The 26,684-nt window shown below is 40.3% G+C and overlaps 1 protein-coding gene across 1 annotated transcript; it reads right to left on the reverse strand.

Moving 5' to 3' along the window:
* Positions 1-7,025: 7,025 nt before the first annotated feature.
* On the reverse strand, positions 7,026-10,987 carry LOC307037453 (extracellular calcium-sensing receptor-like; the record flags this gene model as incomplete). The annotated part of the gene is given in 7 exon segments (XM_079678337.1): positions 7,026-7,681; positions 7,684-8,157; positions 8,623-8,746; positions 8,950-9,177; positions 9,347-10,141; positions 10,276-10,573; positions 10,755-10,987. Coding segments are annotated over 7 exon segments (2,574 nt in total). The 3' UTR covers positions 7,026-7,259.
* Positions 10,988-26,684: the final 15,697 nt, after the last annotated feature.

Here is a 26,684-nt window from a genome sequence, read left to right on the forward strand (position 1 = left end):
CGTATATACACGCGGCGCGGAACACTGTACAAATCCCGTTTCAATAATTCCCCTCTACTCTAAAGTCGCATCTAAAACGCGATCTGATCTAGCTGTGTATATTTTGTTATTTTGTATTGTTATATATATTCAATCTCATTAGCTACACGCATTTTTTAAGCTTGTAAAGGGAAGACCACAGCTCGCCTCTCACTGGCCACTCTGCTCTTCCGCAGCGCCGCTCCCCCTCCCTCCCGCTGAAATTATGAATGTAAGGCATAGTAATCATAGATAACACGGCAGGGTCCGTTACAGTTCGTTTTCATCTGATTTCAAATAAACAAAGTCTTGGCTTTCAGAATATTAAACTTGTTTCGGCAAATGCAGATGATAAATACAGGTTTGAAGTTTGTAATGGCATAATTACAAGCGGAGAACTGAGTAATTTAACGTCACAACAGGCATAACAACAGCCGGTGTTTCCCGTGAGTGCAGTAATGCAAACGAAAATATCTTCCCTCCGTAGTATTTTTGATCATTTGCTCCGCTAATAATCAATCAGATCGATGGATTCCAGAGAAGAGAAACACTTTAAAGGCCTTTTTCTCAAAACGATGACTCTGTAACAGTCATTATATAATGTGACATATTTTGCTTAATGTTTGGAGTACAAAAACAATCCTGATCTCATTAGAAAGCTAGGAATCAAAATGTGTCTTCGGGTCAATGCGAACGATTTCGATGGAGCAGGTCACTTTGCATTAGGTAAAATAAAGCAGGCAGACATAACAGGAAGAATATGTACATTTTAACCCAATCAAATAGGACAATGTCACACCATTCAAATGTATCCATGTAAATTACAACCAATAAAAAAGCTTAGATTTGTTTATTTGTTACGTTGTTTACTTTATTTGTTACGTTGTTCTGCTGTGTGTGTCAGCCGTTAACCTAGAGATATAAAGAATATATACACTTGCAAACATGTCAGAAGAACCAGCGCAGAAGAAAACTAAATACGGTCAATCTAAACTTAAATTTAACAACTGAAAGGTCACATCCCTGACTACCACATCTCCGGAGGCTGGACCTTCTTCAAACAGCGAAGCCAGATGAACCCAAAAGCAGCAGCTCTAGTCTGCGGCCGCAGAAACTGTCAAAACCGCCGCCGACCCCACCGCCGCCGTTGTTGAACCGAAACAGGCTGGTTCCAACTGCATGGAGGTTTGCTGTCAGGACATTGAGGCGGTTAAAGCTGTACAGCTAACTATCAGAAAAAAGGAGACCGCTAGTAGATTATTTGGGCAAAGAGAAGGTACTTCAACGCAGAATGGTACAAAAACAGAGTGGTTAATTCTTTGCAAAACCACTAAACGATAGTGATAAATTGCGATGTTAACAACCTCATGATAACCTCATTTTTTTTTTTACTTAGGATCATACCTGTGTTTAGTCTAGAAAAAGGTGAATGTGTGCATTTTATTATAAAATTGTGTATATTTACAGACTGTTGCAAACACTAAGAAGCTTATAAACATCAGGTTTAAAACTAAGAGCTTTACAAAAAAGTAACACAATTAAAGATGTTTGGAGTTTTATTTGAGTTATTCATTTACATTTTTTGTCAAAGAGATGCTGATTTGAAACCGTTGTAGCCGTTACGGCATTTCCTGTTTCTGCCGGAGAGAGGGGAGTTTGTCCCAAAGCTTGCCGCTGTATTTACTCCCTCCATCTGACAGGAGGGAGCCTCATGTGTCACTCCACGGAGTTCACTCCGTCACGGAGGGGGAGTGTCTAGGGAGTAGTTTGGGATTGGGCCATACACACGCACTTTTTTTGGCCCCCCCAATTCTAAAATGAATCCGGCGCGCCTGACGCAGAGACATACTGTCTCAGGCGGGGGGGACGATCTTTCACCCACATCCGGAGTGCATGGCCCTATGGGCCTGGCCCGTGAGTGGTATAATCTGAATGCAGTGGGTCTCCCGCAGAAGGTGATAAACACTATTCAGAGTGCAAGAGCTTCCTCCACTAGGTGTCTTTATGACTGTAAGTTGATGGTGTTTGAGGACTGGTGCCTTCAAAAGGGCACACCTCTTTTCAATGCCCTGTGGGAGTGATTTTATCATTTCTACAGGACCTAATTGATAAACACAGAGCTTTCTCCACGATCAAAGTCTACCTGACTGCTATTGCTGCATGCCATGTGGGTTTTGAGGGTAAGACGGCCGGCCAACATCCTCTGGTCTGCCGTTTTATGAAGGGAGCTCGCAGGCTCCTTCCTGTTTCCAGGTCACTGGTGCCCTTATGGGACTTGACAGTGGTTTTAGATGGGCTCACTCGAGCCCCATTTGAACCCCTGAAAGAAGCTGACATGAAGCACCTGTCACTCAAGACAGTGCTGTTACTGGCCCTGGCATCCGCCAAGCGAGTCATTGACATTCATGCGCTATCTGTACATCCTTCATGCACTCAGTTCGCCTGAGGGTTAACGAGAGTGTTGCTGAAGCCCAACCCTGCCTTTTTACCTAAGGTGGTTGGTTCATGTATCCCCATTGACATTGAGGCATTTCCTCCGCCGCTGTGTCCCTCCGGGGAACAGCAGCCGAATTTGCTATGTCCAGTCCGTGCTTTACGCACTTATATGGACAGATCAAAAGAGTTTTGTCATAATGACCAACTCTTTGTGTCCTGGGCTAACCCTCAGAAAGGCAAGCCTGTTACTAAGCAACGGCTCTCTCACTGGATTGTGGAGGCAATTGCTTTGGCTTACACGAGTCGGGGTCTGCAGGCACCTTCGGGTTTGCATGCTCATTCGACTCGTGGTCTGGCTACATCCTGGGCTTTGTTCAGGGGTGTTTCCATCCAAGACATTTGTGCAGCGGCGAGCTGGTCCTCGCCGCTCACTTTTGTCCGCTTTTACAGATTAGACGTCTCTGCTCCCAGTGTGGCCCATGCAGTGCTGGGCCCCCTGCTGAGTTAGAGCTCTCACTGTTAAATTCTGGTTGGGTTTGGTGATTTTCGAGATAAGCTCGTCTGGCAATACGGGAAATACAATATCCCATAGTGAGACATCGAACGGAGTGTTACGAATGAGAACTATAGGTTACTTACGTAACCCCAGTTCTCAGAGTAACATGAAGTGAGATGTCTCACCAGACGGCCCTCCTTGCTATGGTGAAGCGAGAAGAGGTGCTTATTTTGAATGATGCATGCGGCGTAGCGCAAGCTACTTATAGGGGGTGGATTCCCTGACGCTGACGTCAAGATCACCAGCCAATCAGGATTGGCGTAATGAGATTGATGCTTCTGTTTGCTCCGCGATGAGGCGCATCCCATAGTGAGAAATCTCACTTCATGTAACTCTGAGAACTGGGGTTACGTAAGTAACCTATAGTTTTGATCCTTGAAGGGGGTGGAACTTTTTTTACCTCCATTACATGATATGCAAATTAGGCAATGACGTCATTTAGGGACTTCTGGCGACCTTTCGGACAGCCAATAGCTACTTTCCTTACTATGGAGTTGGCAACACTGGCTACCAAGCTAAGCTAACATGCTCCCCATCTGCACACTGCCGTGGCATTTTACGTTTCTAAGGTAAGCGGACATGAAACTACTCAGCAAAACTATAAATAATAATCTAAGTTATTGAGTTTTTAGCATAATACTTCAGAATCTTAAAATCCCTTAACGTTTGTATGCAATTGTGCTAGATTCAACACTGGAATCAAGCACATATTAATATGTTTGCATGACATTAGTTATTTATATTTTGATATCCCTTATTTATACGTTTAATACATTTAAGTCAAGCTAAGGTACATGTGATGGTAGCTAGTTAGTGCTCTTACCTGTGAGGCCTCCTCCAAACAGCATAATAACCAGACTGTATCCTTACAACTAAGTACCAGTTCTAGATCCTTGACTTTAGACAAACAATTCAAGAGACAACATGTATAGAAAGACCAATCTTTATTTGAATGTGCCTCTTAACCTGATATATTAGTTATACAGTAATAGTATTGACAATCTAAACAAATTTAGCAACTCAACAGTCAACTTTATGTTTCTTATTGTCTTAAGCATTTGTTATTTTCATTTTCCCCCTCTCATATTCAGTGTGGACGGATTGAGACAGCGTGGTGTCCAGAAAACTGCAGAGACTTCAGGGAGAAACCTCCGTGTGATGGACACACGGAGTGTTTGTTTGGCCCGGAGAGGACTGAGGGTCTTTCCTCAGCGAGGGGGACCAGGCCTGATGGAGGAGCCCATGCTGGGCAAAGCTGATACCAACTGCACAGGCCTAGTCTGTCACTTTATTTGACTAAATGTGTTTACTTGTGCATTTAATAGTTTTACACCTTCTGTCCATATGTGCTTTTTATTTAAAACATGTTTGATTAAGTTTTGGTTGACATTTCAAAATTGTATTTGTATTTGCACTCCTTTTGTCCATTATTCTTACTGAAAATGTTAGATTACACATTCACATCTGACTGAAGAATGGCCCCATTTGAAATAATTAGCTGATGGAGTGTAGATGTGGAAATAGGTGCATTCAATCAGCTGACTGTTTTTACAATGAAAGTAGTTTCTTAGTGTACTGGTCTTAAAATCTCATAGCATCAGCTTTTAATTTTCCTCTTGGATGTTCTTCTTGACCCTCAGAGAAGGAGAAAATGTTGTGTCTTTCAGGCATGTCCTTTCCTAACAAAAATTACAGGAAACATAAAACATATTATTGCAGAACAAGTGTGTTATTTTTGAAAGTGGTGTGTTTGTGTGTTTAGGAGCTGTAGATATAATTATTTTGTAATTGTAATGTTTTTTTTTTATTTCAACAGTGAGCTACAAAGGCAATCAGATTATGAATGAACAGTATGAAGTTCATCAAGATTGAAATATATGTTATAATCAAAATAATATGTAACTGTTATCAAAACATAGTGCAGCTGTAGAAGCTTGCTCTGTTGTCTCACTGAAAGAATAACTTTTACCACGTTTTTTTTGAACAATATTCAGAGATAAATAGCAGCAGTTCTCACTATGTGTTAAATATCTTTGCCTTTAATACATTAAATTAGAAAGCTGACAAAATCATATTGCATATCCAAATGTAACTTTTTGCACAGAAAAACCCCTCAACTTCACTGGTGTGTAGGTGATCTAGTATTGTTTAATGGAATGTATAGCCCATGTATTAAAGTCAATACTTCATTCATTTAAACCAATATCTTTCTTGATTCTTTGTACAGTATGAAAAAAAGAGTCTTTGTACCTGAACTGAAGTTCACTGCTGTGAGGAGTCCAGTTCTGTCTCTCACTCTCTGGTCCAGCCTGTCTGCATCACCTGGACACCTTAAACAAACAGATATATATGTAAAGTAACATGTGTACAAACAATATAACTGATTCCCTTCTGTTGAACATGTTGGATTGTGTATTGTCCGAGTCAGGGTCCTTTTTATTTTACTGTAACTTTGGAAGTTGTGTTACCAATGCTTACTGTTTATTTGATACCCATTTGGTAATGCAATTAATAAAAACAACAAGGTTTGGGTTCGTTCTTCAGATGACTGTGACGTTAACGTGTAAGCTCAATAATGAACTCCAGATCAACCAACCATATTGTAATATCTAAGTAATCATCTTGAAATGTGACATTAATAATTGTAATATATACACACATCTTATTGTGAGGTTGATTTCACATACACTACTACTTTGACATTAGCTTGTTTACATACTTGAGCATAGCCAATTTAAATGAACCTTCGTGATGCATACAGTTCCTACCTACATAATAAAATATCTCTCTAAGTTACAAGGATGACCTTATTTTATCAACCTCAAACAGAAGCTGTTTGTTCAACAGTATTATCCCACTTTACACTTGACACTTGCTTCAAGTTGTGTTTCCTGGATGAACTGACCAGGCAGAGTCCCTGTAGCTAGGTTCACGGATCAGCTAGCAGATAGACAAGAAGCTAGCAGTAGCAGTCACTTGACAGAGCGGTCACTCAATGTGACCACGCCCTAACTTATGCAAAAACTTTCAGACCTAATATAAATAAAAGGGTTGTGTTAGAAAACAATTCACTCACAGATCCATAATCATGAAGGTGGAATCTAACTATATCGATAATAAAATGTATGGAGCCAGGGGTAGAAACATGTTTTTTTCTGCTGTAAAATTGGGCATTTTAACATGGGGGTCTATGGAAATTGCTCCTTTCTGCAGTCATCGCCTATCGGCCAATATATGAACTGCAGTATGTAGCACTTCCGTATTGGCGTCCCGGCTCTTCCCCAGAGTTTGCCGCTTGGTGTCTACAGAAGGTCCAGTTGTGATAGACACGGTTCGCCACTGACATGCACACATTGTGAAACTATAACGTTGGTAAATGTTCTATCACTTTTATTTTTCACTTGTATCTTATTGTGAAGTTCCTGTCAAAGCCTAACAGTATGGTCTTATCTAGGAATGATTTGACATCTAACTTAATTGCTTCCAAAGGATTAAAAACATAAGCATGTAAACTTAAAGTATGATTCTTTCTTTCTTTCAAAAATCAATGCTTGAGAACATTTGAATTCTCAAAAATTGAAGCTAGGGTGTTGTGAAAGATAGAACACAATAATAATTTTGTCTCAAATACAGTACAATGAACATACAACGTTGAAAATATGCCTGATCATACATACTTTTTACATTTCTGTACTCCTGGAATTGTCTGAATTGTGTTAATTACGTAATCTTGCCTTGTGCAGAATGAAAAAATGCCTCCAATAACAAGGTCACCATCTTGGAACAGTTCAGGCGGTTGTGCTGAGTCTTGCAATCAGCACAGAGTCCCCCTTCCCCATTAGAAGAACCAAAAGAAGCGGCCTGAGGGCTGTGCTCTTCAGGTCAAGCCAATCTGCTTGAGAGATCATGACATCCCTTTATACACCATCAATAACAAGAAGGGCATTTTCCTGTTTGAAAATAAGTCTCAGGAGACGAGATGAAATTTAAGTTTAGTCAAATGTTTTATGCGAGACAATGTTGATTTTATTATTTGAATAACAATTTCTGGCAATTAATCTGAAATCATATAGGAGATTGGTATTTTGGGTCTGCATATCATTTTATTCTTTTTTTATTTGCATATATACATATTGGTTTAAACTTGTATTCTATAAAAAGGAGTCATCTCCATATGCTAAGTTACACAGTAAAATAACTCACAGTTGGAAACAATAAAATAAAGTAATATAATTGTAGGGTTCCATAATTATTTTAGGGCTCCCTTTCCCATTATATATTTTTTTGTATTCCTCTCTGGTTTGAGTAAGATGATATAACATTTTGGGATGAAAATACAAAACAGCAGTCCAAAACTGGAGGACAGAATAGCAAATATCTCTACAGCAACACTAAACTTTCCAGGAGAGCTTACATACGCTGGGATGAAAGTGATCCATACAGCGCAGAATATCAGCATGCTAAATGTTATAAACTTGGCTTCATTAAAGTTATCAGGCAGTTTCCGAGACAGAAAAGCAAGAATGAAACATAAAATGGCCAGTAGTCCTATGTACCCAAGTACAGACCAAAAGCCCAAAGCTGAGCCCAAAGCACACTCTAAGATTATTTTGTCTTTGAAGTCTTTAAAATTCTTAAAAGGAAAAGGAGGAGAAATTGTTAACCAGACATTACTTGTATTAGAGTGAAACCCAGAACAGTTAGTTTCTGCTGGGCAGGCCCAAACCACTTCATCATATTACTGCCTGGAAGTGTAGCCCTGAAGGCCATTAGCACCACTATAGTTTTCCCCAGAACACAAGAGATACAGAGGACAAAGGTGATGCCGAATGCTGTGTGTCGCAGCATGCAGGACCAATCTGAGGGCCGACCGATGAAGGTCAGAGAACACAGGAAACACAGAGTCAAGGAGAAGAGCAGCAGGAAGCTCAGCTCAGAGTTGTTGGCCCTGACAATTGGAGTTTTCCTGTATCTGAAGAAAATCAATGCCACAACAGCTGTGATGCATGTTCCAAATAAGGATGCTGCAGTGAGCAGCGCTCCCATAATCTCTTCATATGATAGAAACTCTGCCGCCTTCTTTACACAGGCATCTCTTCTTTCATTTGACCAGAACTCAGGGTGACACCGCACACAGGTGACAGAATCTGGAGAAAAATTGTTGGTAAACATTATGTATAATTATTTTTTAATGTTGTATTTGTCCCTACGTTGCATATTTTCTAAGCATACAAGACAGTACAGCACATAATAAGTATATAAAATGTTTTGCTTATTTGTACAATCACAAGTTCTTCGCAGGGATTTCTATGAATTTCTATGAATAATTAAATGATTTATTTTAGGTAGACTTGAAGTAGAAACATTTATTTTACATTGGTGCTTTAACATAATGCATTAATCCTAAGGAAGACTTTTGCATATATGTATATAGCTGACTTCAGAATTCTGTCTCAGTATCTGTATATGTATCATTTGCAATGATTTGTTATGGAACGATATTGTGTTTTTTTCTTCTTAAAGGTCTGCATGGTTTTGAAATCCCCCACAAACTCACTGCAATTTCTTAAAATGAACAATACATGTTTTGTCTTGCATTCATGTAACTACACCTGTAATGTTGCTGATGTCTCCCTCTGCACATCTCATACAGTCATAGCAGCAGACAGGCATTCCTTTCTGGAGAACCTTGCGGCTTCCTGGAAGACATTTTTCACTGCAAACTGACACAGGCACCTGTGGGATCAAATTGACTATGAGAAGAAAGAAAAAGATCGGCCTTCACTTTGATTACTGTGTTGCCTTTTTATATTTCCATTTAAAATGTTTATGCATAACAAACACACATTATGACGTGCATGACGAACAGTGTCAATTTCATATTTATAATGAAAAAAATTAGTGTAATTAGCAACGACATTGAACTTAGAGTATTTTACCTGTTGGGAGTTCTGTGTCCAAGTTATAGACTCATTTTGAAGATGTAGCTGTTTGTTTGCAGGTAAAGATGCATCATAAAGGCCAACTGTGACAAACTCCACAATGTCATTTTCTCTTGGCTTCCAATTTATAATTTCATACTTTGCTGCTGGGTCTCCATTTTCATTGAAGTAAACCTCTTCTCCTTCCTTTGTTTTAAACTGAATAGTTCTTATGTGCTGTAAAATCTAAAAAACAAATATCCGTCAATGCAGAACATAATTTGAAGAATGTGTTGTGGTCCAAGTGTTTTAACAGCATGAGAGACAGCAAAAGTTTAATTTACGCTTTTTTAAACATGTTGCTTGTTGATGTGATTTGATGTAAAAACTTCAGTAACATTGGTGTTCAACTCACCGTATATGGATCTAGCTGCACCTTGGTGTTACATGTTTTGTTACAGCTGAGGATAAAATGAAGTGTGTGAGCCGCAGCATACACTCCTTTATATACATTGTTAAAGATAGGCATCAGAGACATATCGGTGAAGATGTTTTGCACTTCAGTCAAATCTTCACGTCCAGTACATTCTTTCTGATTTCTTGATGAAGACTTTGACTGCTTGAACTTACAATTAAATAACGTCTCATAAAACGTTGTAAACATTTCATTACTAGATACATTGAGCGGCCTCACATCCAACATGAACTCCCTCATGCCACTGACATGTGCTTTGGGGATGGACAGGCCTATAGCACCGTCTAGAATGTGATGCTTATCCGAGGCTGCAATTTGTGAATCAAAGATCCAGCCCTCAGAGCCTACCCACTGGTTCCCAGTCAAGTTGTGGTGAGAAAATTCATGTATTATCACATCCAAATCCATGCCGGAGAGGAAAGCAATGATCACCTTGGAAGTGGAAGCCTTGATAATGTCAATTATCTTTTGTATTTTGTCTGGTGGATCGGTTCTAAAGAAGGACACCGAGTACTCAAGACAGATGCCAAGCTGCTGGGCCGTTTCTGTGAATGTGGCCATACCGTTGTTTCCATAATCATCATTTGTTCTAATAGCTCCAACCCAAGTCCAACCAAAATGCTTAACCAGCTGTGCCAGGGCTCTGCTCTGGTAGTAGTCACTGGGTATTGTTCTGAGGAAGGATGGGTACTTGGATTTATCACTGAGACAGGCACAAGTAGCAAAGTGGCTGATCTAAAAGAAAAAAACAAGTTATATCCCAACGTAAAGATTCAGGATATAAAGTAGTTATACAGCCAACTACAATCCCTTTTGCTATACATAGTTGCAATAGTTGAATATTAATAATAACCAAGAATCTTACCCACCATTGGAATATGAAAGGGTCCGATGGCAGTAGCCATAGCCATGCAAGGAGAGGAAGAACGTTCTCCCATAATGGCCTGCACTTGGGCAGGTCTTGTACATGGTACTTCAGAGGGTTGTGATACAACTTCATTACCATTTGCAAAGGCCAAAGCAACCCTCACACTTTTGGCAATTGAGCCACAGGAATCATAGATCCTATAGCCCAGAGAGATGCCAGGCAATAGGTCTGTGCTGTTATTAATCTCCTCTACGGCAAATAGCATAGCCTGGGCAAACTGGAACCCTCTGAAATCCAAGCTTGATGCAAACAGTTAATAATAATTAGTCAAAACAATTCCATCAAGTAGAAAGAGTGGCAAAGTACATGGAAGTATTTGATGATAAAATCAAACACAATAGGAGTATATCCTCATTTAAATATCCAATGTTATACCCTTTCAGAAATTTGAAGCAAAATATTGATATGGTATACTGTTACCTGGTGCATTGCAGTGGCAGTGGTTTGTCCATGTATGAATCCCGTCTGTTCTTCCAGCTGCTGTGGAAAGAGAAGATTCCCCCCAACATTAAGTCCCCATCCTTAAACATCTGAGGGATCTCAGGATCCCCTCTCTGTGTGCACACTGGCTCCTCAGCCTGAGAGAAAGATGCCATTAGCAACAGATGTAAGAGTGCCCATCCCTGCTCCGGCCACCTCTGTGTGGATGACATACTGTTTGAGTGAGACAAAACAATTCAGTGGCATCACATGAACCCCAATGCAAATTTAAATTGAGCACTTGTATTTATATATTTTGGAGAAACTTGTGAAAGAAAAATGGAACATTGATTTTTTATCTCTGTGGACTTGGGGGCAAAGGAAGGAGGCGCCAAACAGGAAAAGGGTTATTTGCCTTACCAAACTTACTGGTACTTGTGTGCTCTCGATTTATCTGCTAAAAAAACAACTATTATTCAATTATTTCTCAAAAGATCATATCTTGAAACTTCTCCAATCCAAAATCCATGGCCTATTTCCAAGTTGCCTTTTATAGTTAAAGCCAGCTTGGAGAATGCGCGTGAACTGTGAGCGTAGGAGCCTCGCAGTGCCGGAACTGTGGCACGCTTAATTTTGCCACTTTTGCGCTTCAGATGAGGTCCCACGCAGTCTGCGTGATCTGCGTGTAGGGAGGGGCGGGCCTGGATGGTATGTTTTAGGTTTGTCAGCTTCAACTTCAGTAAGCAGTTTTGTTTTTTAAGAAATCTACCTAAGGATTAGATATGAAATGCATAAATAAAGAAGCAAAACATTGATCTAAGGAAAAGTGCAGTAGAGGAAGCCGATGGCCTCGGTAGCCATTCGGATCATGCCTTCTGCCATGCCTTCCCTGAGCCAGCTAGCCCACCTACTTTCTGACTTATCTTGTATTTTCTGAACCCTGTGAGCCTTCAATCGACCTGTTGACCAGTAAGCCTGACATCCTTCGGCCATGTCTCAACATGTCTAATCTTGCCATTTGCAGGACGTTCTTCCTAGAAGAAAGCATTCACCATGCCATCTTTGTGGATGCACAGCCAGATCATCAGCAGGCCTTTTACACTAACTGCCAGCCAGATCAGTCTTCGTTGACACCTAAAATCAGATGACCATCTCGTCCAAATCATCGGTTAGCCTACCTGACAGTTCCTGCACTGCTACTCTCACTAAACAAATAGAGCATTATTAATTTGCTAATGCACTTACACGTCACAAAGAACATTCAAAGATCAGAGGGTTGCACACTTTTTATTCCTCCAAATGAAGTAACTTTTATATAAACATGCACCAGTGGCGAACCGTCAGGGCCTTCAAGGTATTCAGAGAATACCCTGGAACACTTAACCCAAAAAAATCGATTTAATTATATAAATAACACGTATGTAAAATGAATAAATTAGAATCATATCTGTGTTGTTGATCTATAATATTACAGTGTTATGTTGATTTGTTTGTCCTTTGCGGTCCAAGTACCACGCATTTCAGTGGTTTTGTGTTAGAAAAAAAATACCAATCAGATCTTGTTCTGGGCCTCTGTGTAGAATATTCTTCAACCAAGGTGTTCTATTTCCTTGATAGAATGCCCTGGCCGTTGCACTGAATGAGAGCGTACCTTTGGATTGACAGTTTGATCAGCCAATCATATATTGATTTGTAGCCAATGGTCGTATTCTTTCAGAGTTTTCCTTGGTTCCAGGGTATTCTAGAAGGCCCGGTAGTTCACTGGCTCGAGACAGAGGATCTAGATAAATGCCACAAAGCAATTCATATGCCGTTTTATTGTTTTTAATATTGAAATGGCAAGTACATCCGGTGAAGATGATGTTGTTGCGGAATTGTTGTGAGTACCCTTTTCAAGACGACAATTCAGTGAAAAGATGGACATTATAACGGCGCTGGGCGCGGCAGCGGAGGGTGTGTGTCTACCATAGACTGTATATATAAATGGACGTAGGGTCCGTGACGTCACCCATAGGATTCTGCAGTAGGAGTGGGCGGATCGATCCCAAAATATCGATACTTCCGATATTACGTTACGTTTCAAAATATCGATACTAGAGCCAATAGGATCGATACTTTTATACTTTTTTTCCCGTCTCCTCTACTCGTCAATTTCTTCAAAAAACTATGTGCAAACGAACACAAGTATGTGCTCTTTTCTTCTCTCTCCATGCTGTCCTCCTCCCCTCGAGGCTCGCGCAGCGCGCTCCCTGCCTGAACGTCGATTATCAAGCTGACTGACAGCAGTCGGCAGGGCAGGACAGCAGCAGCCAGCGACTCACGAGTGCAACACACACACGCGCAGGGGCGCAGCTGCCCTGTGTCAGGGGGGTATGCAGCAACAATTTTGGCGCCCCCCCCACAAATCTTTTTTTTTATATATATATATATAGTAATAATAAATAAATAAGTCTGCTGGACATGGCCTTTAAATAATAAGGGTTTATTTTAAAGCATATCAGCCACTGTAGGTCTACCATCATTAAATAATAAACAAATTTACACATTTACAATCATTATAATCAATGCAACATAAAACATTAAAACATTAAAATGCAAAAGTAAGCTTACAAAGATCCATTAGAACACACTCTGTTAACAACAACCACAGATGTACATCACTTTATAGCTAACTCTGGTACCTGAACTGTCTTGTACACGGCCCCTGACAAATAAGCTAATAAATAAAAAAAATTAAAAAATGATGTAGCTTATGTAACAATGTTGCTACCTGAGATTGTAGTAGAGCACTCTTTAGTTGCTACTAAATCGTAACATGGCGTGCCTTTGCACTTGCCCATTTATCTAGTATTGCATCGAATGAAACAGTTCGTGCCACACTGTTTTCAATTGAAATGACTGCTAATTGGGTTAAGCGATCATTGCTCATGTTGGAACGAAGGTATGTTTTAATCAGCTTTAGCTTGCTGAATGATCTCTCGGCAGAGGCAACTGTCATAGGCATTGTCAGGAAAACTCTCAGGGCTACTGTCAGATTTGGGAAAACCAAATCAAGGTTCTCCTGTAGGAGGACATTTAGTTTATCCAGAGCCTTTTCATGCCCCCTAAGTAGACGGCTTGCTGGGTAAATTTCCTGAATGATATCCCTTGAAACATCATCGGTAGCCAGTGCATATCTTGTCACTGATTCCTCCAACTCAGCTTTTGTCATGTGTTCCATTTTGTAAATGAACTTAAACTTTTCGGACACAAGCTGAAGATTGCAAAATCTGTCAGACAACTCCTGAATTACAGTGTCAACAATAACATTAAAAACCATGCACCTAAAATGGGTCTCAGGTTCCTGTTCAAAATGGCCAGTGCTTGAATCATCTCCATGAAATCTCTTTTGCTTTCTGCAACGTCTTTCCTTAAAGTCAGGGGAAGCATCCATCTCAATGGCTAGTCTGCGTGCAATGTCAAGGGATTTCTGAAACCCCTCCTCTCTATACTTACAGAAGAATTCTTTCAGAGAATCGATCATCCTTATGGCAGTGTCCATCGAAATGTTCACTGCTTGCATTGCCTTGCTAACAAACGTGATCTCTGACAATAGATCATACCAAATCAAGAGGCACATCAGAAACTCCATGGTAACAATCTCGCCAGAGAGCGACTTTGCCTCTGAGACTGTTTTGCCGTCTTTTTCCACTTCCTCAAGCTTTTCCAAAGCGTCAAGAATCCCCCCTAACTGGAAACGCACAGCATTGACAGAGTCTATTTTCGCCTCCCACCTGGTTTCACTGAGAGGCTTTAGAGTAATGTCCACAAACTCTTTGAGGATATCCCACCTCTTCACCGAAGCTGAAAAAATGGTGTACAGTCTCTGGATAGTGCCAAAAAAGGTAAGACACACTCTGTTTGATGATGCAGCATCACATAGGAGAAGGTTGAGACTGTGGCTACAGCAGGGGATAAATAGTGCCTCTGGACACTTCTGCTGCACCAAGGCTTGAACACCTTTGTGTATACCTCTCATATTCGAGCCATTGTCATAACTCTGTCCCCTACAATTCTTCAACTCCAACCCCAGGCTATCCAGCACCCCAGTCAGTGTTTCTGTGAGACCTTTACCAGTTGTGTCCTTCACAACTATGAAGCCAACAAAAGACTCATTGATGGTGGCTTTCTTTTTGTCGTCCGTATGAACATACCGGATTATGACTGAGGCCTGCTCCTGCTTTGAAATGTCAGGAGTGCAATCCAACTCCACAGCAAAGTACTTGGAGGCTTTGACCTGGGCACAAATTTTACCAAGTACACAGTCTGCAATTGAATCTAAAAATTCATTCTGAGTGCACCAGGAAAGATATCCTGTGGTTTTTTTAGCCGCTACCTTTCTAAGATGCTCTGCTAGTGTGACATCATATCGTGCTATGACCTCAAGGACACCCAGAAAATTTCCATTTTTAGGATCTCCTAATGTAGCATTCTTCCCCCTCAGTGGCAAGTTCCTTTCTGCGAGAAAGAGTATGCAATCGATCACTCTCGTTAACACGCTTCTCCAGTGTGCCTTTTCAGCTTCTATGGCTTTTTGCAAGGTACTGTCAATTGTCTTACCAAGGCGTAAGCGAGATGTTAATTCTTTCCACAAAAGATACGCGTTGATGTGTAAACCACTGGTTTCATGGTGCTGCAGCGTTTTTGAAAGACTCTGCCAGTTATTATATCCCACCACAAAGCGTGTGTCAACAACGCTAGCTCCACCGAAAAGTTTACACGCAAAACAATACACCTTATTCGTACTTTTAGAATACAGTAACCAATCTCGTGCAACTTTCTCTCCATTTGACATTGTGCGAAAACAATACGCTTTCGAAAAACACCTTCTAGACTTCTCTGATCTTGGATATGGCCCATCAGGACATTTGTGTGGGCCATTTTCAACAACACACTGCCTAAATGAGTCCCCAATCTGATGTGGTGGTGGCCAGTCTGATGGATCTTCTGAGTAAGGCCTTGACTCAGCCCTCTCCTCTTCACCTCTCTGTTCCACAACCTCATCTTCACCTCTCTGTTCGACATTCTCTTCCACCTCATCTTCACCTCTCTGTTCCACATTCTCTTCCACCTCATCTTCACCTCTCGGTTCGACATTCTCTTCCACCTCATCGTCACCTCTCGGTTCGACAATCTCCTCAAATTCCACCTCTGTGGTGAGTGGCTCTCCATCTCTGTCTGCACTATTATCCCCAAAAAGGACACAGTGAATAGGTTGGTCAACAGAACTTCAAACCATACTGGACATTGAGTTTTGTGTGGTCAAACTAATAGAACTCCTACTACCTGACATCATCACTGGTCTCATCTCTACTTGATGCCATCGCCGACCTCATGTCTGTCTCATTCACTCCTTGCCTGTGTTCTTTTCCACTAAGATATATTGTCAAACAAACATTATGAAATAGATTTTCCATATTAGTTTTTCCTTATTAATAATATTAAAATAATATTAAGAAATGAATCTGTTGGTATCAAGACCCCTACACTTACACCTAATGTTAGACCTACCTGTTGCCTTCCCCTGTCTTTCCTGAGCCACCATCCTCACACCTGAATAAAATGAATTCACTGTTAAAGCAGCTGTCTAAATTAAATTATTATATCAGCCCAGTGATAAGGCAACTTAATAATAAAAAAAACAACACTATTATGCCGTGTAAGGTTGTGCTGCTGTTGAAAGTACATTCACATTTTGGATTTTAAAAGAACAAATAAAAAACACTATTATGCCGTGTAAGGTTGTGCTGCTGTTGAAAGTACATTCACATTTTGAATTTTAAAAGAACAAATACGGAGAGCTACTTAGCACAGACCTGTAAAGAGATGTGACCCTGTAATAACAGCTTCTGTGTCACCAAACAGATGTATAGCCTGTATGTCTGACAGCACAGCTAACATAGACAGCTAATGGCAGCACAACATATTTAAATGATTCCATGGTTAGCTATGTTTTCCAGCTTCTTGACATTTATTGTGCATGCTACCTTATATTTACCAGTTGTTATTTTACCTTAATACAATTTGGACGTGACATGCATGGGGTTTAACCAAAATCTAAATGTAGCTATCAGAAACATCGGTTTGCATTAAAGCTAGCCGTAAACCACACTTCAGCTGCTAGTGTTAGCAAACACTAGCCAATCTGAGAACAGTCTGTTAACATGAACTGACATTTGCAAGCCTCTTATTTGGTAGCAAATGTGTGCATGATTCCATGATAAACCAGAGTTATTGCATTAGTTATGTTTTCCAGATTCTTGTCATTTATTGTACATGCTACCTCATACTTTCCATGTCAGCGCTGGCGCAGCAACATTGGTTTGCATATTCTAAGCTAGCCATAAACCCACCCACCTTTGGCTGCTACATGCCCAGTGTTAGCATACGCTAGCCAGTCAATATTTCCAAGCACAGACAGACGTCACACTTTAAATCATCCTATTCCTACCTGTTGCCTTTCAACATCCACTTATTTAGCTGTTGTCGCATCCCTTGACACGCCGTCTCCTTTTCCCTCTTTCTTTTTCTATTTTCTGCCCCCGACCGCTTTTTTGGTTTATCCATGATTTCTTTTTGACGTTAACTCACAACGAGCGCCTGCTCCTCAGTGTTCACGGCGTCCCTGCTCGTGCTCCCTCCTCTATGTCAAAATTCTATGATGGAATCTTATGAGATAGGGCGCCCTTCTCTAGCATATTACTCCTCTAAAATGTTTTAAAACCTTAAAGGCCATGTAATGCATCTAACACAGGTGTTTTTTAACATGTAGTTTAGATATCACCAGAATAAAAATAAATAAAAATGTTTAAAGTTTCGTCATAATTAAATGACATATACGTTAAAAACCGATGTTGGTTCCGAAGTTTGCCGAGTACGCCCCCGATCACTCCCGAACGAGCGGTGACGTCACACGTGGCAAACATTGCCATTTGATCAAATCAGTCCGAATGGCAAGCAACGCGATAACTTCAGACAGCGACAGCGACAGCGATCATTCAAGCTCAGATTCGGTGGGTTATCTGGATACAGTTACAGAAGTAGAGAGTCAACCAGCTAGCCTTTCACTTCAAGGCATCTTGCCTTATAAGTACGAGCCTCCTGCCCAGCAATCGAACAACGAGGCAGAAACTTGTGAAAGAGAAGCGGATTCCGCAGCCGGCGAGACTCGAGTCGGCAATACTGAATGGTAAATTCTGTTTTATTTAATTTGACCTGCACTAAATGTCGATCTTAATTTGTCATCTGTTCCTCACACGTCCGGCAGATATTGTTTTGTTTTTTAATGTTATGTACAATATTCAGGTGTACATGTCAATGCTGTGAAAGCATGCCCACTGCAGATGAATGTGTATGCTGCAGAGAGATCTGGCAGGTGATGGAACAAATAGACAGTTTGCAACCTACTGACCAGATAGCAGAGTCCTGCATCGGGTCGGGTATCCGCGGGTACCCGACGGGTGACCCGCAAAAAAGGTGATTTGCGGGTGGTATTTTTTCAAACGCTTTTTTCCGGGTTCGCTTCTGGGTAAAACAAAGATGATGCGGGTCCGGTTGCGGGTGTTGCATAATAAATATATTTAAACAATAATAATTTAGTTTAATGTTTAAATCCTCAGACCTCTCCTCCGCGTTACCGAGCATAATCATAACCTCTGCAGTGCATCTATCTGCTGCTGAGCGCACCACATTCTGAATGGCTGAGGTGAAGCTCTCTATAGGGGAGAATACAGCATTTTCAATAACTCTTCCTCAAGAGCGAAATCCAACGTCTGGGAGGCTTTTGGTGTCATCCTAGATGGAGAAAATAAACAACATCCCAGGCTTTTTGAGCCAAATATGCAACTGCGTGTGTTAATAATTGCACGTTGTCACTGCTTATAGGCCTATATATGCGGGTTCGGGTCGGGTTGCGGATCATGTGCCGGCGGGTCGGGTCGGGTTGCGGGACTAATTGGCAATATGTGCGGGTAGCGGGGCGGGTTCGGTACTGCACGTCACGGGTGCGGGGCGGGAGCGGGTCTTGAAAATCAGACCCGTGCAGGACTCTGCCAGATAGAAGACACCGACGAGAAACCAAGGTGCATTATTAGCCACCCAGGCTTTAGAGAAGGCTGTCTCAGTGTTTGGACACTGAAAATAGCGTATCTTCAATACAAACAACAACACAGAGCAGTTGATGGCCCACTACACCAGTAAGTAAATATTGATTGACCCAACTGCCTATTGCAGCTTTGCTTTCATATAATACTTTTAGTCGCTACAGATATGGTACACTTTTAAAGATACCATTAAACTCTTTCAAGCAGTCAAAAACAGCTTGGCTTTTATTTTTTCTGTGTATGCAAGTTCAATGTATGCTTGGGAAAAGAAACAACTACACATGTGAGGAAATATATAAGAGGTCTATGATTCTGTCAAGCAGTCATGTAAAACCTCATATTTATTTTGTACAAGTAAAATACAAATATCATGTTATAAGCCAATTTGTAACCATTGCTACATAATAGTACTACATAACATTTTATTTTTCTCCAAATATATTTATAATCTGTATACTTTTTTTTCATTAGGAAGTATCGATATACAGCTTATCGACAGTTTGTACGTTGGTGCTGGGGTGTACTCGGCCCAAAAATCAGAATCCCGCTGCCTGCATGTGCTGTAACCGAGATACGGAAGACTTACCCTGAACCGGGAGGCCGCTATCAGGGATTTCAATGGCCAAATCTGTAATTTGACATAAGTCATGCAGCTGAACTGGTTAAAATGGTTTCGCATGATGTAAATAATTTACAAAGTACATCATTTACAATATTATTTTTCCAAAGAAACATGTAAATAAAACAACATTTTCCAAATCGCAAATTTGTAAGATTGTATTAATTTACTGTTTGATAAATAAAAAAGGGTTCTTTTGTTAATTTTTCACTTGTAACATTTTATCTTTATTGCAGTGTACATTAGTCTATTTTGGTATATGTGCGAGCCCACAAATAATTAAAAGTGGTAAAAATAATAAAGATATTCAGACGTAATTCATTTTTGGCCTTACTTATTTCACTTCAACTTTTATATATTTCAGTCACTAGGCAAGTTCACTGTACTCTGGTGACATTTAGCTCAAGCTGGCATAACACCTGTAGTAACTTAATTCTGACCCGAGTTTTGTGCACAATCTTCCAGCACCCATGATCAATGTTTATAGCAATCAGGAAACATTCACAGCTCACAATTACACATCGCTTCCCCATCATGAATTGTTAGATAAAAAAAGTTTAGCGAGGTCCGGTTACACATATGTTGAGCGAAAATAGCGGAAGGATACAAAACAAACAATCCAGACGGGGCTGGTGTTTGCCACGTGTGACGTCACACAGCTGGGTTAATGGCTGGCAAGCTTTTTGCTACCGGAGCGGAATAACACGGGAAAGTGGCACACATTTCATGTTATTTGGGGGGTATTTATGGAAAGAATCATTGATGTTGATATGTCAAATGAAACAGTGGAAAGTGATGAAGCGATTTATTAACACAGAATAACATTTATTTTGGACATTACATGGACTTTAAGGAAATGCAGAAACTATTTAGAAACATAAAGAAAATACCATTTTATTTTTATTTAATTTAATTTTTTTTTTTTACCATCGCTTGTTGGGCGCCCCCACTGGTGTGGCGCCCCTATGCGTCGCATATAGTGCATACCCACTTTTTGCGCCACTGCACACGCGCATGATGGCTGAGAGAAAGAGCAGCGTTGTGTGGAGCAATTTCACAACTGGCAATTAAAACTTAGCGAACTGTGATGTGTGCAAGAACACAGTTCGCTTACTCTGGCCACTTTGTATTGTTATTTTTCATGTTTGCACTTTAAATATACAAAAGTAAAACGTTTATTTGTCTATAAAAACTGTCCTGTCTTTATTCATGAAAATTAATTCAGATTTAGTCTATTTATGATGATTTCAGTTCAAAAACCATGTCATGCAGCTCCCCCCTATATGAAAGTACATAAGACGCTTTTCATTTAAAAAAGTATCGGTATCGATATCGGTATCGGCGATACTGGCCCTGAAATATTTGATATCGGATTGAATCTAGATTTTGTGGTATCGCACACCCCTATTCTGCCGAGTTGCCGAGAAGCCCCTAGTAGGCGGAGTCGGCCACTAACGGCTCGACAGTGACGTCAGAGTTCAACTCCCGCCTTCTCCAGCCTGCTCCAAATAAGGGCAAAGAGGCGGAGCCGAGGCGGGACCTGCTGCCACCGAGCTGAAAGTTCCAGAGCTAGCTGAAGCTACCAACAGTGTTGCCAACTTGGCGACTTTGTCGTTAAACTTGGCGGCTTTCCAAACCCTCCGGCTAGTTATTTTTGTCAAAAGCGACTAACGACTAATCTAACGACTTGTAATGGTGTTATTAGGGACTTTTCTGGGGTTTGGAGACTCACGTATTGTTCTGCAGATAACGAGCTGCCGTGAGCCCCTCAGCCCTCCCTTAGTACTCACAGGCGGCACACTCACAGTTGCCTCCCGCAGCAGCTCAGCTGCAGTAAGAGCAGAGAGGAGACAGCCACACTCTCCCGCGTCGAGACAGCTTCAGTCACTTAATCACCTCGTCCACTGTGTGTGTGCCTCTCTGTGACAAGCTAAACATCCACGTAGGTCATCATGTCACAGTCTAAACTGTATTCACAAAAGTACAAAGGAGTGGGAATCAAACCCTGAGTTTAAAGGATGGTTGAAGCAATTATTGGAGATGACACACGGGCATACTATACTGCCTTTATTGTAAGGGATATTTCTACTAAAAACTATTTCTACTTTCTACTTTTTCTAATAGAGACATTTCTGATCTACTGTCGTCTGGATTTACTCTGGTGGTTTCAAGTTTTGATCGTTGAAGGGGGTGGAACGTTTTTTTTACCGGCATTACGTGATATGCAAATTAGGCAATGACGTCATTTAGGGACTTCTGGCGACTTTTCGGTCAGCCAATAGCTACTTTCCTTACTATGGAGTTGGCGACACTGGCTACCAAGCTAAGCTAACATGCTCCCCATCTGCACACTGCCGTGGGATTTTACGTTTCTAAGGTAAGCGGACATGAAATTACTCAGCAAAACTATAAATAATAATCTAAGTTATTGAGATTTTAGCATAATACTTCAGAATCTTAAAATCCCTTAACGTTTGTATGCAATTGTGCTATATTCAACACTGGAATCAAGCACATATTAATATGTTTGCATGACATTAGTTATTTATATTTTGATATCACTTAATTATACGTTTAATACATTTAAGTCAAGCTAAGGTACATGTGATGGTAGCTAGTTAGTGCTCTTACCTGTGAGGCCTCCTCCAAACAGCATAATAACCAGACTGTATCATTACAACTAAGTACCAGTTCTAGATCCTTGACTTTAGGCAAACAATTCAAGAGACAACATGTATAGAAAGACCAATCTTTATTTGAATGTGCCTCTTAACCTGATATATTAGTTATACAGTAATAGTATTGACAATCTAAAAAAATTGAGCAAATCAACAGTCAACTTTATGTTTCTTATTGTCTAAAGCAGCGGTTTTCAAAGTGTGAGGCGCGCCTCCCCTGGGGGGCGCCAGAGAGCTTCAGGGGAGGCGCAGCGTGAGACACAAAAGAACGAGAAAAAGACGAGTAAAATGACACTTGCCCACTTGTGGCTGTCAGTGGAGACCGAGTTCCCCCACCTCGCCAAAAAGGCTGTAAAAGTGCTCATTCCCTTCACCTCCACCTACCTGTGTGAGTGCAGGTTTTCCGCATTGACTTTGATCAAAAGCAAGTACCGGTCAAGGCTGCAGTCAGAGTTTGATCTGCGTTTATTCCTCTGTGCATCAAAGACGCAGACTCATTGTTCACACTAAAGTAGGGGTGAGTGTAATAAGGAGGCAAAGTTGACGTTCAGTGTGTTACCGGGAGCATATAAGGATTTATCCACCATGTTGAAAATGTTAAAAAAAATATGTCTTGAGAACACGGCGTGGGGAAATATACGGGTCGTGCTGCAGCTAGATGTTCCTGTCCTCTGTGAGAAGGTGTCGGCGACTGACATGCAAGGAAGAACGGCTGTCCACAGGCTGTTCCAACTTTAACAACTGTATTAACTTCAAGGGTAGTGAATTGAACATGCAATTGTAATTGGGTGTGTGGTATATTTTTATGCATGGACACCCATGTTCCACAACACACAAACTGAACAACACTCAATTTTCCGATCGCTACCAGCGTCCTTGCGATCTTGTTATAATAACAAGTGCACGTTACTGATGCAATATGGTTGAGACCATTCGGGCTTATTCTAGAGGGGTGCAAGGAATAGTCCAAGTAGTGGGGGAGTTTTATACAATATGTTTAAAACATAAAAATAAAAAGGTTTAAAAAAGTTATTGTTTAATGTTTTAAGGAGGTGACGCTACTCAGCCAATCAAATCGGTGCAGTCAGCACGATAGATTCAAACACACACAGAGACGAGACAAGAGGAGAGAAACAGTCGGAGTAATTTCAAATGGCGGAAGGTAGACAGTGAAAACAGAGCATTTAATTACATTTTCTCTTACTGGACCTCTTTGAAATGCAATTGAATACCCCTGCATTATAGCAACAACAACAATAATAATAATAATAATAATAATAATAATAATAATAATAATAACAGCAATAATAATTGGGAGGGGGGGCGCGGCTGTTCTTATGTTCTCTGAGAGGAGGCTCACCTACCCACACTTTGAAAACCCCTGGTCTAAAGCATTTGTTATTTTCATTTTCAGCGTGGTGTCCAGAAAACTGCAGAGACTTCAGGGAGAAACCTCCGTGTGATGGACGTCCTGTCTGTTTGTTTGGCCCGGAGAGGACTGAGGGTCTTTCCTCAGCGATGGGGACCAGGCCTGATGGAGGAGCCCATGCTGGGCAAAGCTGATACCAACTGCACAGGCCTAGTCTGTCACTTTATTTGACTAAATGTGTTTACTTGTACATTTAATAGTTTTACACCTTCTGTCCATATGTGCTTTTTATTTAAAACATGTTTGATTAAGTTTTGGTTGACATTCGAATAAATTGTATTTGTATTTGCACTCCTTTTGTCCATTATTCTTACTGAAAATGTTAGATTACACATTCACATCTGACTGAAGATTGGCCCCATTTATTTGTGACGTTGCAAACTCTGCGGTACAAGGCACAAGTGATGTGAGGCTCATAAAGCGAGGCAAATAGAAATAATTAGCTGATGGAGTGTAGATGTGGAAATAGGTGCATTCGATCAGCTGACTGTTTTTACAATGAAAGTAGTTTCTTAGTGTACTGGTCTTAAAATCTCATAACATCAGCTTTTAATTTTCCTCTTGGATGTTCTTCTTGACCCTCAGAGAAGGAGAAAATGTTGTGTCTTTCAGGCATGTCCTTTCCTAACAAAAATTACAGGAAACATAAAACATATTATTGCAGAACAAGTGTGTTATTTTTGAAAGTGGTGTGTTTGTGTGTTTAGGGGCTGTAGATATAATTATTTTGTAATTGTAATGTTTTTTATTTATTTCAACAGTGAGCTACAAAGACAATCAGATTATGAATGAACAGTATGAAGTTCATCAACATTGAAATATATGTTATTATCAAAATAATATTTAACTGTTATCAAAACGTAGTGCAACTGTAGAAGCTTGCTCTGTTGTCTCACTGAAAGAATAACTTTTACCATGTTTTTTTGAACAATATTCAGAGATAAATAGCAGCAGTTCTCACTATGTGTTAAATATCTTTGCCTTTAATACATTAAATTAGAAAGCTGACAAAATCATATTGCTTGTTAACATCTAAATGTAACTTTTTGCACAGAAAAAACCCTCAACTTCACTGGTGTGTAGGTGATCTAGTATTGTTTAATGGAATGTATATCAGTGTATTAAAGTCAATACTTCATTTATTTAAACCAATATCTTTCTTGATTCTTTGTACAGTATGAAAAAAAGAGTCTTTGTACCTGAGCTGAAGTTCACTGCTGTGAGGAGTCCAGTTCTGTCTCTCACTCCCTGGTCCAGCCTGTCTGCATCACCTGGACACCTTAAACAAACAGATATATATTTAAAGTACCATGTGTACAAACAATATAACTGATTCTCTTCTGTTGAACATGTTGGATTGTGTATTGTTCGAGTCAGGGTCCTTTTTATTTTACTGTAACTTTGGAAGTTGTGTTACCAATGCTTACTGTTTATTTGATACCCATTTGGTAATGCAATTAATAAAAGCAACAAGGTTTGGGTTCGTTCTTCAGATGACTGTGACGTTAACGTGTAAGCTCAATAATGAACTCCAGCTCAACCAACCATATTGTAATATCTAAGTAATCATCTTGAAATGTGACATTAATAATTGTAATATATACACACATCTTATTGTGAGGTTGATTTCACATACACTACTACTTCGACATTAGCTTGTTTACATACTTGAGCATAGCCAATTTAAATGAACCTTCGTGATGCATACAGTTCCTACCTACATCATAAAATATCTCTCTAAGTTACAAGGATGACCTTATTTTATCAACCTCAAACAGAAGCTGTTTGTTCAACAGTATTATCCCACTTTACACTTGACACTTGCTTCAAGTTGTGTTTCCTGGATGAACTGACCAGGCAGAGTCCCTGTAGCTAGCTTCACGGATCAGCGGGCAGAGAGACAAGAAGCTAGCAGTAGCAGTCACTTGACAGAGCGGTCACTCAATGTGACCACGCCCTAATTTATGCAAAAACTTTCAGACCTAATATAAATAAAAGGGTTGTGTTAGAAAACAATTCACTCACAGATCCATAATCATGAAGGTGGAATCTAACTATATCGATAATAAAATGTATGGAGCCAGGGGTAGAAACATGTTTTTTTCTTCTGTAAAATTGGGCATTTTCACATGGGGGTCTATGGAAATTGCTCCTTTCTGCAGTCATCGCCTATCGGCCAATATATGAACTGCAGTATGTAGCACTTCCATATTGGCGTCCCGGCTCTTCCCCAGAGTTTGCCGCTTGGTGTCTACAGAAGGTCCAGTTGTGATAGACACGGTTCGCCACTGACATGCACACATTGTGAAACTATAACGTTGGTAAATGTTCCATCACTTTTATTTTTCACTTGTATCTTATTGTGAAGTTCCTGTCAAAGCCTAACAGTATGGTCTTATCTAGGAATGATTTGACATCTAACTTAATTGCTTCCAAAGGTTTAAAAACATAAGCATATAAACTTAAAGTATGATTCTTTCTTTATTTACTTCAGGGTGGAAAGTTTTTTATTGAAGGTCAACATCATGGTCAAATCCTCCAGGGCATAATTATGATTATCATGATGCAACAGGCCTGAGGGGATGTTTCCAGTATAGGCTGAGAGGAAAGGTGTGGAGGCAGGCTGGGCACACTGTGAACTACAGAGGAAGTTTGTTAGTTTGTTAAAGCGCTTCGAGTGGAAATAGCTTGAGGTTGATCTGCAGTAAAATAGACACCAGTGCCAGTGCAGCTCTCAGTATGTCCATAGTTCCAGTTATTATAGATACTGTAGCCAAGTTTAGCATTAGGGAGCATGTAAGGATTTTTGTTGATCTCATTGATAGCAAAAATCAATGCTTGAGAACATTTGAATTCTCAAAAATTGAAGCTAGGGTGTTGTGAAAGATAGAACACAATAATAATTTTGTCTCAAATACAGTACAATGAACATACAACGTTGAAAATATGCCTGATCATACATACTTTTTACATTTCCGTACTCCTGGAATTGTCTGAATTGTGTTAATTACGTAATCTTGCCTTGTGCAGAATGAAAAAATGCCTCCAATAACAAGGTCACCA

This window comes from Notothenia rossii (genome assembly GCF_949606895.1).
Source record: "Notothenia rossii genome assembly, chromosome: 4".
Lineage (NCBI taxonomy): Eukaryota > Metazoa > Chordata > Actinopteri > Perciformes > Nototheniidae > Notothenia > Notothenia rossii.